Source organism: Tachysurus vachellii, chromosome 7 (genome assembly GCF_030014155.1).
Source record: "Tachysurus vachellii isolate PV-2020 chromosome 7, HZAU_Pvac_v1, whole genome shotgun sequence".
NCBI classification, from domain to species: domain Eukaryota; kingdom Metazoa; phylum Chordata; class Actinopteri; order Siluriformes; family Bagridae; genus Tachysurus; species Tachysurus vachellii.
In genome coordinates this window covers 1,592,751-1,609,729 of record NC_083466.1, presented here as the reverse complement: position 1 = coordinate 1,609,729, position 16,979 = coordinate 1,592,751, and the positions used below count along the sequence as shown (strand labels likewise).

At 40.8% G+C, this 16,979-nt stretch overlaps 3 protein-coding genes across 3 annotated transcripts; 2 read left to right on the top strand and 1 right to left on the bottom strand.

Annotated features, from left to right (window-relative positions):
• Positions 1 to 3,554: 3,554 nt before the first annotated feature.
• On the top strand, positions 3,555 to 5,791 carry prdx1 (peroxiredoxin 1). Its single transcript, XM_060873802.1, has 6 exons — positions 3,555 to 3,684; positions 4,514 to 4,630; positions 4,717 to 4,870; positions 4,970 to 5,092; positions 5,190 to 5,320; positions 5,475 to 5,791. Exons 2-6 carry the CDS (start codon positions 4,525 to 4,527, stop codon positions 5,558 to 5,560), a joined length of 600 nt encoding a protein of 199 aa, XP_060729785.1. The 5' UTR covers positions 3,555 to 3,684; positions 4,514 to 4,524; the 3' UTR covers positions 5,561 to 5,791.
• A 511-nt stretch (positions 5,792 to 6,302) lies between these two features.
• Positions 6,303 to 11,125, top strand: zte38 (zebrafish testis-expressed 38). Its single transcript, XM_060873586.1, has 12 exons — positions 6,303 to 6,458; positions 7,053 to 7,197; positions 7,358 to 7,421; positions 8,106 to 8,142; positions 8,232 to 8,252; positions 8,337 to 8,363; positions 8,451 to 8,518; positions 9,491 to 9,639; positions 10,550 to 10,758; positions 10,839 to 10,881; positions 10,956 to 11,014; positions 11,081 to 11,125. Exons 1-12 carry the CDS (start codon positions 6,408 to 6,410, stop codon positions 11,123 to 11,125), a joined length of 918 nt encoding a protein of 305 aa, XP_060729569.1. The 5' UTR covers positions 6,303 to 6,407.
• A 198-nt stretch (positions 11,126 to 11,323) lies between these two features.
• On the bottom strand, positions 11,324 to 16,500 carry aldh9a1b (aldehyde dehydrogenase 9 family, member A1b). Its single transcript, XM_060873801.1, has 12 exons — positions 16,358 to 16,500; positions 16,079 to 16,276; positions 15,660 to 15,805; positions 15,221 to 15,350; positions 14,974 to 15,108; positions 14,657 to 14,853; positions 14,283 to 14,423; positions 13,763 to 13,951; positions 13,291 to 13,378; positions 12,960 to 13,101; positions 12,538 to 12,650; positions 11,324 to 11,891 (listed from the first exon to the last, which is right to left on the bottom strand). The coding sequence occupies exons 2-12, from the start codon at positions 16,272 to 16,274 to the stop codon at positions 11,797 to 11,799; spliced, it is 1,572 nt and encodes a 523-aa protein (XP_060729784.1). The 5' UTR covers positions 16,275 to 16,276; positions 16,358 to 16,500; the 3' UTR covers positions 11,324 to 11,796.
• Between the last annotated feature and the right edge of the window lie 479 nt (positions 16,501 to 16,979).

The window sequence follows — 16,979 nt, the reverse complement described above, 5'->3', positions numbered from 1 at the left end:
TCTTGTCATTTCTATACTGGATTACTGTAACACACTGCTGGCAGGTCTACCTATGAACGCAATCCGTCCTCTGCAAATGATCCAAAATGCAGCTGCCCGGCTTGTTTTCAACCTGCCAAAGTTCTCTCATACCACCCCGCTGCTGCGATCCCTCCACTGGCTTCCGGTAGCTGCACGCATCAGATTCAAAACACTGATGCTGGCCTACAAAGCCAAAAATGGACCAGCTCCCTCTTACCTCAAAGCCCTCATCACTCCTCACACTGCACCCCGCACCCTCCGATCTACCAGCACTGCTCGACTGGTTCCACCATCTCTCAGGGTAAGAGGCAAGTATACTACAAGACTCTTCTCTGTACTGGCACCAAGGTGGTGGAACGAACTTCCCCTAGAGGTCCGGACAGCTGAGTCACTGGCTATTTTCAAGCGGCGGTTGAAGACCTACTTATTCAGGAAACACTTCAACTAGCACTTCTTTCATTATCTTTTGCATTTAAAAAAAAAAAAAAAAAAAAAACACACCTTTGACACTTTCATTGTAACTTTGAACAAATGTTTTAAACTCATGGTATCTTAAGTATGTAACTTAGTGATCCAGCATTAATGTATTCAATGTAAGAGATTTAAGCACTTATGTACGTCGCTCTGGATAAGGGCGTCTGCCAAATGCTGTAAATGTAAATGTAAATGTAAATGTAAATGTAAATGTAAATATATATATTATTTTTATTTTTATTTTTCTATTTTCAAAATGAATTAAATATCACATATGATTTTACTTTCTTTTTTTATTTCAGAAATAACATCAATAAGTAAAGACGGGAGAAATATAGATACGCTGGTAACAAAAAAAATGGAAACAAATGATTTGCTTCTCTTGAGTAAATAACTAAATAACTAAATAAATAAATTATAATGATTTCTATGGGTTTTTTTATTTGGTTGGTTTTTTTGTTTTTGTTTTTTTTTTTGCAAAAATACTCATTCATTCGTGTAATTGTACGACTGTACAATGACAAATAAATAATTCTATTTTAATTCACTACAAGCTATCGTATGTATTCATTGCTTTATTTTTAATCAGTCAGTTGGACTTGTGTCTAATCAGTTTCTTGTCTCTGTGTGTGAGACAGACACGGATGAGTCCAGGCTTGTCTGTGCTGAGATGCAGCAGAGAGATGGGAGAACAAGCCCGAGGCACAGCAGGGGGAATTGGCTGCTTTCTAGGAATCATTAACGATGATGGTCGGAGGTCGCTGTTTCATCCCACAGGGGAAAAAAAAACAATAAAACAAACACGGTCATGTTGTCTTCACCTGGTAAAATCCTATGAATCTTAATTTTCCCTTCTGTCACCATTACATTTCAGATCACAGATCTGACTCAGACTCCTGGGGAATTTTCCTGTAGCTCACATGAAGATGTGGTCAGGAGCTGAAAGCAAGAGTCTGGCTTGTGATTAGACTTGAGGGCTTTTGTTTTTGTCTAGATCATTCGATATGAAAGTTTAATAAGACAAAAAAAGGTGCAGCTTTATTTATCTGACACTGAAGACTCCTTCCATAACTGTTCTATAACCTTCTGACCAATCAGAATGATATTAAAAGATCAATATTACAGTTCAGGTCATTAGACTTTCATTTCCTTTTTCACTCGAAACAACCACACAAACAGAAGCTTTTGAAATCGTGTAAAACACCACAAAGGCCTCGTCTCTAAACTCTAACGTTACGGATCTATGGATTTGCTCTTTTAATTATTCCTGTGCTTTCTGTGCTGCCGTGTTTGAAGCAGTTTGGGATGAAAGCAGGCAGCTGTGTTTTAATATGTGCGCCCCTTATCAGCCCTCCGACGCCGTCGCCATGGCAACGAGATAAAGGGGGACTAAATGTGCAAATGACAGGTTTCTCCTGCTTAACGTGTAAATCATAGTGTCAGTGGACGATATGTCTTTAGGGAGCTTAAATTTCAAGGAACACGAGGAAGCAAGCACCTTGAAATGATTAAATAAAGGTGCGGCCATGTAGAAAGAGTCAAGTCATGAAGCTTTTTATTGTCATATATAGCTGTTTCAGTACACAGTGACATGAGACAACGTTTCTCCAGGACGATGGTGCTACATAAAACAAAGACAGAGCTATAAGGACTTAGTAAGTAAGTCTTAGATACATAAAGTGCATCTGTGCAACCTGGTGTAAACAGTGCAGGACAAGACAGTACAAGACAAAAGGTAGTACAGGACAAAAGACAGTACAGGACAAAGGACAGTGAAGACAAAAGACAGTACAGGACAAAAGGCAGTACAGGACAAAAGACAGTACAAGACAAAATACAGTGCAGACAAAAGACAGTACAGGACAAAGGACAGTGAAGACAAAAGACAGTACAGGACAAAGGTCAGTGAAAACAAAAGACAGTACAAGACAAAATACAGTGCAGACAAAAGACAGTACAGGACAAAGGACAGTGAAGACAAAAGACAGGACAAAGGACAGTGAAGACAAAGGACAGTGAAGACAAAGGACAGTGAAAACAAAAGACAGTACAGGACAAAAGACAGTACAAGACAAAATACAGTGCAGACAAAAGACAGTACAGGACAAAGGACAGTGAAGACAAAAGACAGTACAGGACAAAAGGCAGTACAGGGCAAAAGACAGTACAAGACAAAATACAGTGCAGACAAAAGACAGTGAAGACAAAAGACAGTACAGGAGAAAAGACAGGACAAAGGACAAAGCAGAAAAAAGACAGTACAGGACAAAAGACAGGACAAGGGACAGTGCAGACAAAAGACAGTACAAACACAAATACAAGACATCACACAAAAGACATCACACAAAAGATAATACACAAAAACACAGATCAGTGTACATACTGTATGTTCATAAATATTACGTGTGCAGAAATACTGGAATGAACACAGTATTATAGCAGCAGTTACATGAGTTAATGTAAAGGAACTGTACGTTTTAGTTCAGCTATTGAGGAGTCTGATGGCTTGTGATAAGAAACTCCTACATTGTCCTCTTGTCGTGAGGGCCCGGGGGACAAAACGAGCTCATTCTCATCACCACGACTTTGCACATAGAGGACGAAACCACAACACGCTTTCCCTTAACCTTGTTTATAGTAAACAGAGTAAAAACGTGCAAACAACTTGTTAGTCTACAGACGTGACATGGACATGTGACAAACATGTGTCATGGTTCATATGAAGAGGGGCTTTTAAAATCCAGGTCATTTATTCATGCATCCTTATATTATATTATATATAAACCACAATCAGACTGCATCTGGAACAATGTTGTTCCCTAAATTAAAAAGTTAGGACTGGGTCAGAATTACAGTAGTGTTGTTTTTTTTTAAAGCACCATTAAATCAGAGGTTAATCAGAAACTGGGGCAAGTCTCAAGACACTGGTCTGTATTACAATAAGCTTTGCTTTCATTTAGTTTCCTTTGGCATTGAGACAACTATGCAACAGGACAGAAAATGTGCAAAGTCATGCTAGACGAGGCAGAACATAACTTCTGTCTTTCTTCTACCTCTAGATGGGTGAGCGAAGTCTCGCGAGATTTCAACGTGGTTATAGAACGCGCGAGCCACAGAGGCTTTATATAAGCGCGAGCCACAGCGGTTCCTCGGGTTTTTAAGTAACGTCCCACTGAGAAGGAGCCGAAGGTATGTTTATTTTTTATTTTTATTTTTTTTTTACCCCACACAAAATAATACTTTTGAACAAAATCATATTTTAAATGCATTTCTAGATGTTCTATCAATACGTGGCGGATTTGTTTCGAAGTAAAACCTGTTGAATGTCAGGGCGATAGTTTGGGTCGAATCCGAATCGGCTCGGAGTCGAAAATACAGTTCACTAAAGCAGGCTGTATATTCGGGGGTCGAATCCGAATCGGCTCGGAGTCGAAAATACAGTTCACTAAAGCAGGCTGTATATTCGGGGGTCGAATCCGAATCGGCTCGGAGTCGAATATACAGTTCACTAAAGCAGGCTGTATACTCGGGGTCGAATCCGAATCGGCTCGGAGTCGAATATACAGTTCACTAAAGCAGGCTGTAGGTTGTATTGTTTAATCCTCGGTGTAGTGCGCAGGTGAAGGGACTGTAAGTTGCTTACAGTCGGCTTTTCTTTTAGTCTAATATTGTGTCCAACATGTAATAAATACCTCTTCGTTAATTTAGTTGTTTAATTCGTATCTGACGGAATAAAGTTGTGAAGGTTTTGAGTTGTAGTTAAAACCTGGAAGAAACGTTGCGACATTGAGGAAGTGATAAAACCTGCATTCAGATGTCATACAGAGTTTTATTACATGATCACTGAATGACTGTGACTGATTTTCACTGCTCATTCGAATGTATTCAATGCACAAGTTCTTGTTTTTTTTTTTTTTTTTTTTTTGGTCATCTAGCATTACTTCATGATCTACTTTGCACTTTTCATAGCAGATTACACCTTATTGTTGTAACGAAACCACTCTGTTCCTCTTTACAGTACAGCCAAACATGTCAGCCGGTAAAGCACAAATTGGAAAACCTGCCCCTGACTTCACGGCCAAGGCGGTGATGCCCGATGGCCAGTTCAAGGACCTGAAGTTGTCTGAATATCGAGGTATGACCTCTTATTTTCATGCAGCATCGAATACAGGAACTCACAAGACCACTAATGTTAAGAGCAAATATTTTTTTCTTCTGCAGGGAAGTACGTAGTTTTCTTCTTCTACCCTCTGGACTTCACCTTCGTGTGTCCCACTGAGATCATCGCCTTCAGTGACGCAGCAGATGAATTCAAAAAGATCAACTGTGAGGTGATCGGTGCATCCGTGGACTCGCACTTCTGCCACCTGGCCTGGTGAGCGTCTCCTGAAGACCCAGAAGTGAATACATTACATCAAATGTTTGACCGCAGTTTTTTCGATAATTGCAATGTTCCTCTCCTTCTGTGCATCAGGATAAACACCCCCAGGAAGCAAGGTGGCCTGGGACACATGAAGGTCCCTCTGGTGGCCGACACCAAACGAACCATCTCTGAAGATTATGGTGTACTGAAGGAGGATGAAGGCATTGCTTACAGGTGTGTTTAAGTTGCTGAAATATTTTCTCAGTGCAGAGATGATCGATCGTGATTTATATGCATCACCTAAATTTCACGATCAATCTTTTCTCCTCAGAGGCCTCTTCATCATTGACGATAAAGGCATCCTGAGGCAGATAACTATTAACGACCTGCCGGTTGGTCGATCCATCGATGAGACGCTGCGTCTGGTGCAGGCCTTTCAATTCACCGACAAACACGGAGAAGGTGAGTGATCGTGGTGAATTAATTTCATAAACGTACGACAAATACAAATCAGTATTGAGGGTTCTAGTTGGAACTAAGGAGTTATTAGCCAGTTATAAATCATTGTTCTAAACATTATTAAGGTATTGATGCTTGTTCTCATATCATTTTCTAGTGTGTCCAGCTGGATGGAAGCCCGGAAAGGACACCATCAAGCCCGATGTCGCAAAGAGCAAAGATTTCTTCTCTAAACAAAACTAAACCCATAAAATTCTGCAGTGTAGTCTGACAGGCCCCACACTACTGGCACTTGTATCGCACCTCAGTAAAAATTACCACTCTGTTAAGCTGAAAATAAGTGTGTAGGATTGTAATTGTTGGTTATGTCATGTGACTTTGTGAGAAGTATGATGGTCATGTAGAAGACTACTATTTTGTATGTTTACAACTTTTCATGTTTCCTTTTGTGAAATAAAAAACGAAAATAACGCAGCGATGTTTTTATTCTTGCTTTCTAGATTCAGTAAAAAAACAAAAACAAATAGATTTTCTAACACGCTGAGGGAATGACAGGAACTTGGGCAAGAGCTAGACTGCCTGCTTTTCTACAGAGTTTGTAATAGATTTAAGCTAACATGTAATGCTTGATTATAAACCATATCATTTAGGATGGTTATATACACAATTTATATAATTAAAAAACTGTTTTGTGAAACGCATAGATTTCCAAGGGACCAAAAGAAGTAGAATTGAAAGTAAAAATAAACAAAAAAATATTTTGAAATATTTGTAAATTTTAAGTCATTTATTTTTTATGTTTTTTTTTCATATTTTTTTATGTTTTTATCATTCTTTATATTTATGAATCATCTCCGAGTCGATTCCTTGTTTTGGTAAACGGTTCAGTTGATTGATTCGCGCGAGCGTTCATGAGCGTCTTTAATGGACACGGTGTTAGCTTCTTGGCTAACAGTTTCTTCTCCTCAGGTTTAAACTCGTTTTTACGAATTAGGCACATTAAAAGTTATATTTAAACACTTTAATTCAAGCAAGCAGTTGTTTAGTTTAGCTAGAAATAAAAGAGGTGGTGATATTGAACAGAGAGGACATGACAAATGTAGTGAAAAAGCGAGGGAAAGCAAAGCAGGAGACTGCTGAGGTAAAAAACAAACAAACAAATAAACAAACAAACATCAAGCTAGTCAGCTAGTCATTTATCCAAGTTAGCTTACTGTATTCGTAACTACCTACTTAGTTTAGCTACATCTTAATAAGGTCTGGACAAAATGAACAGACAAACTGGAAGATTAATTGAAGTAAAATAAAAAAACAAACATTTTAATAAACATTTATCAACGAATATAGCAAATATGAGTTGTTTATTGCTATTAATAATTCTGAACAATTAGTAATTATTATTGCAACAGCATTGTTGTAAGAGTCTGACATGTTGTGAGGTAATAAATAATAAACAGTCATAAAAATGTGAAAACATTTTTTAAATTTGTTTAGACAAATTAAAACTCGTATTATATTCGATGATGTTTTTAATAGACGACGTTTGTGATGATATAAGATCAATAGAACAAAGTGGTGTAACAGACAACAGCGTCAAGACGTAAGACATTGACTTTATTTATTGGTCTGTTTTCTATTGATTAAAACACACAACGATCTTTCCGTGGCTGCGAACGATAGCTATGTCGTGTTATTTAATTAATGTTGTTTATTTTTTTTTTCCGAACGCTTTCAGTGGGACAGCTTATTCCATCAGGAGCTGAGAAGCCAGGAGCAGTCGCTGGTGTTTGTTAAGCGAATGCTGGTCCTATCCGTGTCCTCTATAACATACCTGCGTGGGATCTTTCCAGAAGACGCGTATCGATCCCGCTACTTAGAAGGTGTCGTCTTTAATTAAACATGAAAAACTTCAGCTGTTTGCTGCTTAAGCTGAAGTTTGCACAGATTATTAATCTAAAAGCGATAGTATTAAGTGAAGTCGAGTTTCGTGCTGTGTAACATTATATAGATAACCTTTTATTGGTATTTTCAAAAATGTAGATTTATGCATCAAGGTTCTTAAAGAGGATTGCACCTCTCCAGGAGCCTGCAAAATTGTCAAGTGGTAAGTGAACAACTTAGGACACTGATGTTCATTTTAAGAGGTTTAAAATGTACGGACACACACACACACACACACACACACACACTTATCTCTTGTGGATGAATAAGCAACAACTTGTGTGTCCATTGTTCACTGTTTGATATACTGAGAGGTCGTGTATGACAGGATAACATGAAATAACTGTTGTCATATGCACTTCTAGGGGGCACGGTGGCTTAGTGGTTAGCACGTTCGCCTCACACCTCCAGTGTTGGGGGTTCGATTCCCGCCTCCACCTTGTGTGTGTGGAGTTTGCATGTTCTCCCCGTGCCTCGGGGGTTTCCTCCGGGTACTCCGGTTTCCTCCCCCGGTCCAAAGACATGCATGGTAGGTTGATTGGCATCTCTGGAAAATTGTCCCTAGTGTGTGATTGCGTGAGTGAATGAGAGTGTGTGTGTGTGTGTGTGTGTGCCCTGCGATGGGTTGGCACTCCGTCCAGGGTATATCCTGCCTTGATGCCCGATGATGCCTGAGATAGGCACAGGCTCCCCGTGACCCGAGGTAGTTCGGATAAGCGGTAGAAGATGAATGAATGAATATGCACTTCTGTGTTTGCATTTATATCCATACATTGCTCAGGTCTTACTTAAAATAATTCAGTTCCTGAATCTGAAATAAAAATGATTCTGTCTTTTCTTTTCGAAGGTTGATGGGGTGTTTCGATGCTTTGGAGAAAAGATACGTAAGTTCTTGTCATTCCCAGGTTCGACATTATCGCGTTTGTGGAGACTGAAGATTTAATAGTGCTGTATTGTTTGTATTCTGTTCCAGCTGCAGATTGTGCTTATCGGCGTAAGTGTATACGTTTTACTAACTATCATAAATATCATGTCTTTGTAGTACCGTGCGTGTAATTTTTAATCTTTTTTAAAACAGGTACACAGAGACCCAGATGACACAAATGTAAGGAACAGTACCGTTTCTTAGAGTGGTATATGTGCAAATGCGTATTTGTGTGTGTATAATGTACCTTTAATGTACCTCTTACAGCATGTCATAGAGTCTTACCAGTTCAAGTTCAAATACACAGACAACGGGCCTCAGATGGACATTCTCAGGTAAGAAATGAGCCGTTAAACCCCCAAGGTGATTTGTGGACATCACCGAGGACTTTCCGAGCACCTCTTCACTGCATGTCGTCTGCTCGTAAACATCAGCTAATCAACACGCCCACTCGTTATGTTTAATACGGGTGCAGGAAAAACAAATATGTGCAGTGCCACATTATGGGTTCAGCGCTGTACAAACTAATTCTTCCCATACATCATGAAGCACTTTCTTTTTCAAAGCCTTACCTTATACAGTAGTTGCATAAGCACCAGACTGCATTTGGTAGGATTCGAATGCTTCAGCCATTGTTGTTTGTAAAATGATGTTTTTTTTAATAAAATATAAGCTTTACTTCGACATGTAGCTGTAGCGCGAATCTAAAGTATCAAACGTCTGACCCTCAGGAGCACTGCATGCATTTTTTTTGTCTGCTTCCGACCCCCTGCTCCCCACCCGAATGAAAGTAACAGCTTCCTGCTTCCCAGTTTTTCTCACATTTGGCCTGTTGCCTGTTCCCATCCACTTAATAGCTGTGTGCTATTACAGAGCAGCTATCAACCCGGCTAGTAAATATTTCCTCTGAGACATGTTAACCCAGCCTGGTTCATCTTCTATGGCTGGTGCGTTGTAAGCATTTAAACTTGTGACCTCCTGCCTCCTGCAAAAATCCTGTTGTTTGGTTGCACTGCACACAACCCCCTCCAGGACCACCATGGGGAAGCTATTAGTATTTCCTCTTCAGTCCAAGCTACAGTGACAGATGACAGGATATGAATACTAGAGCTAATAGTAAAGTTTGCAGTTAAATGTAGAAGAGGATGATACGGGCCACACCTTATAGATAATACATGCATGCACGCTGCTCATTCTTTCCAAATATTGAAGTAAATATTCAGATGCAGTTTTTAAAATTGACTTTATATTACAACCCGCTGTGTCCCACTCATATCTCCCTCATGTTTTTTTTCTCTTTGTTTTAGAAACGAGAACATTGAGATGAGCATGACTACGGAGAACACTAAGAAGGCCTCGGTTCTGTTGATCAGGAAGCTTTTCCTCCTCATGCAGAATCTGGATTCTCTGCCCGACGGCGTCCATCTCACCATGAAGCTCTACTACTACGACGATGGTAAAACAAAACATCCGTAGCTCAGAGTAAACACGGAGTCTAAGTTGTCGTGTTAGGTTCGAAGCAGCGGTTCTGAAACCACAACAATACAGGAAGAACATACTATACATATCCAGCATTTTAGCCAATATCTGTCCAGTAACGGTACTTATTATGTCGCTTTGTAGAAGTCAACATTCATTTTTCCTATTTAAGCTTAGCCAAAAATTTATCAAGAGTAACTCCTCCTAGAGCTTTCGAGCCACATGCACCAAATTCGGATATGTTGTAGAACCTGGTCTGAAGTTTGTTGCTATGACTTTTCTAAGCGATCCGAGTACCGGTACTTCCGGTACCTGGTCTCAAATTGGCCTTTTTTCCCATAGACTCCCATTATAAACTTTGGAGGTTTATAACACTGCAAGATTTCGAACTATCTACACCAAATTCGGCCAGCTCCTTTAGGGTGATACTCTGAACAAAGGTTTAAACTGGTGTACCGACTGGCCTTTCGGTTGTCCCAGAGCCCCGCCCCCAAAATATGCAAAATCAAAAAACCTTTTACAACATTGACATGTGACATATCAAAACACTCAGAACAATGAGGGGAACTTCCTCACGGGTAATCTGATGATGTCACGTGACGTCACGTGATGTCACGTTAAAATAAATAATTGCACAACATGGGCATGTGACATATCAAAACACTCATGACGTCACATGCTCATCTCCACTTGCCTCCAAATGTTTTGGCATCCTAGCGCTCCACTAGTTTTATGTCCATTTGCCTCCAAAAGTAACACTGACCGTTATGTCCACTCGCCTCCTTAAAGCACCGGCCTTTGCGAATACTTGCCTCATGAAAGCCAACATCAAAGTTTGTCGTGACAAACTTTACAACTTTATCTATCTGCTGTTTGAAATGCGACAGTGACCCCGTCAGAATACGAGCCGCCTGGTTTTAAGGAGGGAATGTGCGACAGCCTGTGGTTCGAGGGCACAGCGGTGCACTTCAGAGTGGGAGATTTGCAAACTCCCTTCCACGTGCTGAAGGTCGGAGTGGCAGCCGAGCAGGGCCGTGTGAGTAAACTGCAGGAGGGCGAGCACATGAGAGAGAGTGTCCAGGACTCCATGCAGGAGGTGACATGTATAACAACAGAGAAAAGCTCTAACTTCCTCCAGACTGCATTAAATCATTACATTACATTTTTTTCAAATAGGTGCCCGGACAGCGCAGGGAGGAGGATCTGCCATCCGAGGACGGTAAGTTTATTTCCTGACATCTCTGGATGTTTACTTGTTATTACTTGTCATTAGCTCTGTAAACATTTGTCTAGAATCAGCTGCGCAGTTCAAGCAACCCACTAAAGCGACAGCAAAGGTAGGAGTGATTGTTGTACACAATAAAAAAATAATTAACCAGATTTTACCAAACGACTAATTACGATTTCCCCATCGTCAGAGAGGAGGAAACAAACTGGCAAAGAGACGGAGGAAAGAACCGTGAACGCACTCTGTAGCGGTTTGTTTGGACTGAGGTTGTGTTGTGTTTTTTTTTGCAGTATCTTTTTAAGCCTGTGTGCCAGAGTGAAACATTCAGAGTTATTTAGCTGTTGGAACTTTGTAGGTTTTGCTGTTCAAATGTTCGAAGGCTGCAATTCAATAAAAGTCTAGAAAGAGCGAAACAAACACGCAGTTCACAAAAGACCGAATGGAAATACTTTATTTATTATATTCTGCTTCTTAAGTACAAATCATCTGTAATTATTACAGTTACATAAGCATTAGAATATTCACAAAGTAAACAGATTAGTGTTTTAATGTGCTTTAACATGCTGGTGAACAGTTTCACAGTTAACAGTGTGCCTGAGACGATACGCCGGTATAGCGCCACATATCCAGAATAAATACTCTGATTATTTGTTAATGTCTATTTAAAGAGAACAGTGAACATCTTTCACACAGAAAACATATCATCTGTGAATGAAACACAGCCTGGAGATCATATATCATAATTATTTATTACCTGATTATTAGACCATTCCTTATACATGGCAGTTAATTACCAAGCGCCAATAATGACGATGTTCTTATTTCTAGCGACGCTTGTCACTTGTTAGACCGAGTTGCAGTAAGATCATGTTAGACCTAGCGCATGTTCTCTCTTTTGTCCTGCGTTCAAAAGAGACTGTCCACGTCTCCCATTTCAACCACCACGGTCTTAAGCTGAGAGTAGTACTCAATGGTCACCTGGCCATTTTCTCTTCCTATACCTGTAAAGACATTAATATATCAGTCAGTGAACATTAACTGGATGTCATCTAGCCACAGATATAAGGGATATAAGGATGCTTTAAAATTTTGCAGTGTTGATTCCTCAGACAATGGGATTCTTCTTGTTTAATTTCATTACATTTTATGGCCAAATATCTGACCATCGAACCCACATCGATCTGTTCCACAAATTTGGAAGTATGTAGTTGTCTATGGTGTCTACGTGTGCGCTGCAGCATCACAATTTCTCTTCACTAACAATTAAGAGGCCCAAACCGGTAACAAACCATCTACACAGCTAAGCAGGCACCAGGGTTTCATATTAACACTATATCAGGCCTCTGATGTTCACCAAAACATTTTTAAACAGTTTCCACATTGTGTAATGCAGCCTAGTGGTTAAGGTGCGAGTCGGTAGGTTGTAAGTTCAAATCCCAACTCCACTAAGCTGCCACCACTTGTATAAAGTGAGATAAATAAGTACGTCGCTCCGGATAAGGGCGTCTGCCAAATGCTGTAAATGTAATGTGTGTTTTTATTGCCATCACTTTGTGGACTCTACTCTCTGGGGATCAATGTTTAATTACCAATCAGGATATCAAAGTTATACTCGTCTGAGTCGACCTTATTTATCTTTACCGTTACCTGAGGTTTTATAGCCTCCGAACGGCACCTCTACAGGCGTGACGTTGTAGTTGTTGATGAAGCAAGAGCCAGCCTGCAAGTTCTCGATCACTCGATGTGCTCTCTGAATGTCTCTGATGGAAGGAACAAGGGAACACACATGAAAAACATATGTACATTTAATAAATAATCTATTTAATTTAGTTCACATAATGAATCTGATCTGAGGCAGCTGTTGAATTGATGATGCATCCTTCATTTAATGGTTAGATCAGCTGCGCCCTCTTGTGGTCACGGCTACATGAACATAGTAACATCCGTGTTGATTCATTGGCACAATGGACATTTTAATAAGCGTTAGCGCTGAAAAATTAAACTAAGTACTCATCGTTGCCTACGGTTTAGAAGGCTGAATACGTAATAAAGTCAAAAGCTTTGATTACTTGGTGAAAACTCCAGCAGCCAGGCCCATGGTGGTGTCATTAGCCCTGTGAAGAACTTCGTCCTCTGTGTCGAAGGTCAACACCGACATCACAGGCCCAAAGATTTCCTCTCTGACACACGTCATGTTGTCTGTGCACTTGTCTAGAAACAAAAGCTCCGGTACTCAGAGTTCAATCACGCATTCTGTGATACATTCTGCTGTATACACATTTTTGGTTAAACTAAATGGTTAAACTTTAAATGGTTAAAATGTTAATTTGTACTTCTGCATATCTAATCTAATCTGATCGATTTGAGGCTGTAAATCGCCGGTGGAGAAGCCGAGCTCACCAAGCACACAGGGAGTCATGTAATATCCGTGTTTCAGTTTAGGGTCAGATGGTGTGAACGACTCTCCTCCACACAGCACTCGAGCCCCCTGACGAGGTAAACGTTGCAAAAATAACATCCAACTTATTTTAAAACTTTAGAAAATGTATTTGTTAATTAATGAAATTACTCATTAGAGAATCGTGCAGTTGTTCTATTGGTCCGAGGACGTATTATAGCGTCGTAAAATGTAAGAGCCAATCAGAATCCAGTATGCAAATACAGGCCATGCAGTGAAAAGTAAGAGAACAAAATCAGTTGTTAATTGTAGAAAATTTTACTGAGATCTTTATAAGTGATTTCTGACTTAACATCCAGAAGCAGCGAAAGTGGTTTTATACTTTTCAGTGTGAACCGGTGTAACTGACTAACAGTGAGAAATAACGTTTGTTGTACATTCAGACACCTCAGACAGCGGACTCGTATGTTATACCTCCCTCTTGGCTTGCTCCACGTATCCCAGCACTTTGTCTAGGTGCCCCTGGCTGACCAGCGCCCCCATACGCGTGTCCTCCAGCAGGGGATCTCCGATCCGGATCGCTTTTGTTCTCCTCACCACCTCCTCCAAAAAAGGGGCGCAGATCGACCTGTGCACGAACACCCGCGTCCCGTTACTGCACACCTGCATATAGAGGAAACACAGCACAAAGTGCATTCTTCACTTATTACTGGTCAATTCTCAGATTATTCTCAGTTTACCTCAGCATTGTCTCAGCCAATGTTTCACCAGCAGTCACACGTTTTAAAATATATATATATCATTGCCATAACAACAAGAATTTAGATCATTGCTAATTCTGTAGTACATCATCCTGTAACAACGTGCATCTCTTACATGATCCGTCGAAAGCCATCAAGACTATTTAATTTAACCCGACTGACCCAAACATTGCTTCATGTTTCATGAATATCGTCTTATTACTGATCACCAGTATACATTTTAAAGGCAGCACCTGGCCCTGAGAAAGGAAATTGGCCATTAGCGCTCCCCGGATCGCGTTCTCGAGGTTACAGTCCTCGAAGATGATCAGTGGAGATTTGCCTCCGAGCTCCAGGCTCACCGGCTTCACGCCTTTAGATGCCATTTCCATTATCTGTAATAAAAAAAAAAAACACACCGTTCAGCCTCAGAAACTTACACAGCTTACTGGTTTATTGGTAATCAAACATTTTGGATGTTCCTCCATGCAATCTCTTGTCTGACGATCCAACTACAGACAAGGCCAGTGCTATTGAGTTAGGTGTCCATTTCCTCAGCACTGTATTTAAAATCTAGGTAAACATTAGCCAGACCCAGTCCTAGAGTAAGAAAATGGACCTTTTGTACCTTCTTGCCGGTTTGCACGCTCCCGGTGAAAGAGACCTTGGCCACAGTAGGGTGTTGACACAGCAGTGCACCCGTCTCCTGAGCTCCCTGCACTACATTAAACAATCCAACAGGAACTCCAGCCTGCATGTAGATCTCAGCCAGGAGCACCGCACTCATCGGGGTCACCGGGGACGGCTTGAACACCATCGAGTTCCCTGCAGACGCAAAACTTGCAGACATCAACACCCTGGTGTAAGTAAATAATCTTCAGATTGTTTTAAAACATGGATTGTTAGGATATCACTACACGTTTTTTTTCCGCAGGGGAAACATACCACAGGCGAGAGCTGGAGCTGACTTCCACGCCGCAATCTGGAACGGGTAATTCCAGGCTCCGATTCCCACACACACTCCCAACGGCTCACGGCGCGTGTAAGCAAAAGATCCTCCTGCTAGCTGCACATGCTGCCCTAAAAACATACGTCAAGTCACGACACATTAAACGTGACAATCAAACTTCTCTCACCAAAACACAACATATACATCAGTACATATGTAGGAAATTTTGGAACGGTTACAGACCTCCCATGGTCTTGGACAGACCCGCGAAATATTCGATACACAGCCGGGCTGAGTCCACATCCAGCCGTGCTTCTGTGATCGACTTGCCGTTGTCGATCACCTCCACCTCGGCGATCTCTTCTCTCCTTTTCTGTCCGCAAAAAAACAGAGCGAAAAACGGCGGTTAGTTAAACTGGACCGGTCTCCTGTAGTCTTTTTTAGAGTCTGAAGGTTTCTAAGGGATTAAAAGGTGAAGGGGAAACGAAAGATCAAACGTTCCGTCGCCTTTAATCGATAATCTTATTGGAATGATGCTGACGTGATATTTGTTTACAGTCGCAAATCTAACTTGGGATGAAAAACAAAGCCTTTAAGTTCCTGCAGCACCGTTGCCCTTACATGCGTTACCTGAGTGTGACCCTTCAGATCTTTATCTAGTTGACCTTTAACCTCAGCGTACCTGGATGAGTCGTGCTGCCTCCAGCATGATACTGGCTCGCTCCATTCCTGCCATCTTACTCCAGCGTGTGAAAGCGGAGTGGGCGCTGTTCACGGCCTTGTCTACCTGCTCTGCTTGGCAAGGGTGCAGCTGGCATAACACACGTCCTACACACACACACACACACACACGACTCAACACTAGTGTGTATACCTTACAAGTTCCATCCTGACAACAACCACTCACTGATGATCACTCAATGATGAACACATCATCCTATAACACATTATAACACCATATGCAAATGAGCATGATGAGTAACTAAATATGGAATCACTGTATGACGTCACATAGTTTTTGAGGACCCTCATGAGCACGTGACTCACGTCATGGCAAAGTTTAACAGAGCCACTTGGACACTTTAGAGCAGAACGAGTCACCTGTCGCAGGCTCGTAGACGGGCTCTGATCCGGTCGCACCCTCGATGCTGACTCTATTTCCACCCCAGAAATTTAGCGGGTCTGTTATTTGCACGGTCCCTGATGATGATGATGAAGAAGAAGAAGCAGCAGCTCTGACCCGGGTGAAGACAGAGGCGCGTGCACGCGGGGACAGCATGGAGCCGAGCACGCGCATTACTACAGCACAAGAAACATCACAGAACATTTCAAACAAACGCTCCTGATTTGTGACAAACGAAGCTGTTCAGCATTACTCACTGTAACCGTGTCTGTGTAACACAAAGTCCTTCCCTTTAACGCGTACACGTCCAAATCCGCCACCACCACCGCGGGAACTAGCGTGAAGCTACGAATAATGAAGCACTCGTAGCTGCCGCCATGTTAGTTTGGGGAAAAGGGGCGTGGTTTCTACATAAAATTCATTCCTATTGGTTATTAAAGACGTCAGTCAGCGTCTGTCAACGGGATTTTTTATTATTTATTTTGACCTTTTATATTACAGTTTTATGACGTTATATTTGGTAACATAGTGACATTTACGTATTGAAGATTATATTTATATATTAATGATAAAGAAATATGATTTCTTCTGTACACCTTGTGTTTACTACAGAAGGGGCGGGGCTTCTCACAAGGGGCGGGGATTCACACGTGGCTCTGACACGTCATTAAGCACGTTATTAACGATACAATTATTTGCTTTTATTAAATAAAATAAAATTATTTGCTTTTATTTGTGAATGGTTTTATTTTTTACTTTTATTTATTTATTTATTTATTTTAAATAGCATATAATTTAAGAAACACGACCTATTCAACATTTTAGATATTGATTAATAATAAACGTTTATTGGTAAAACACCCATAATGCAATAAAAAG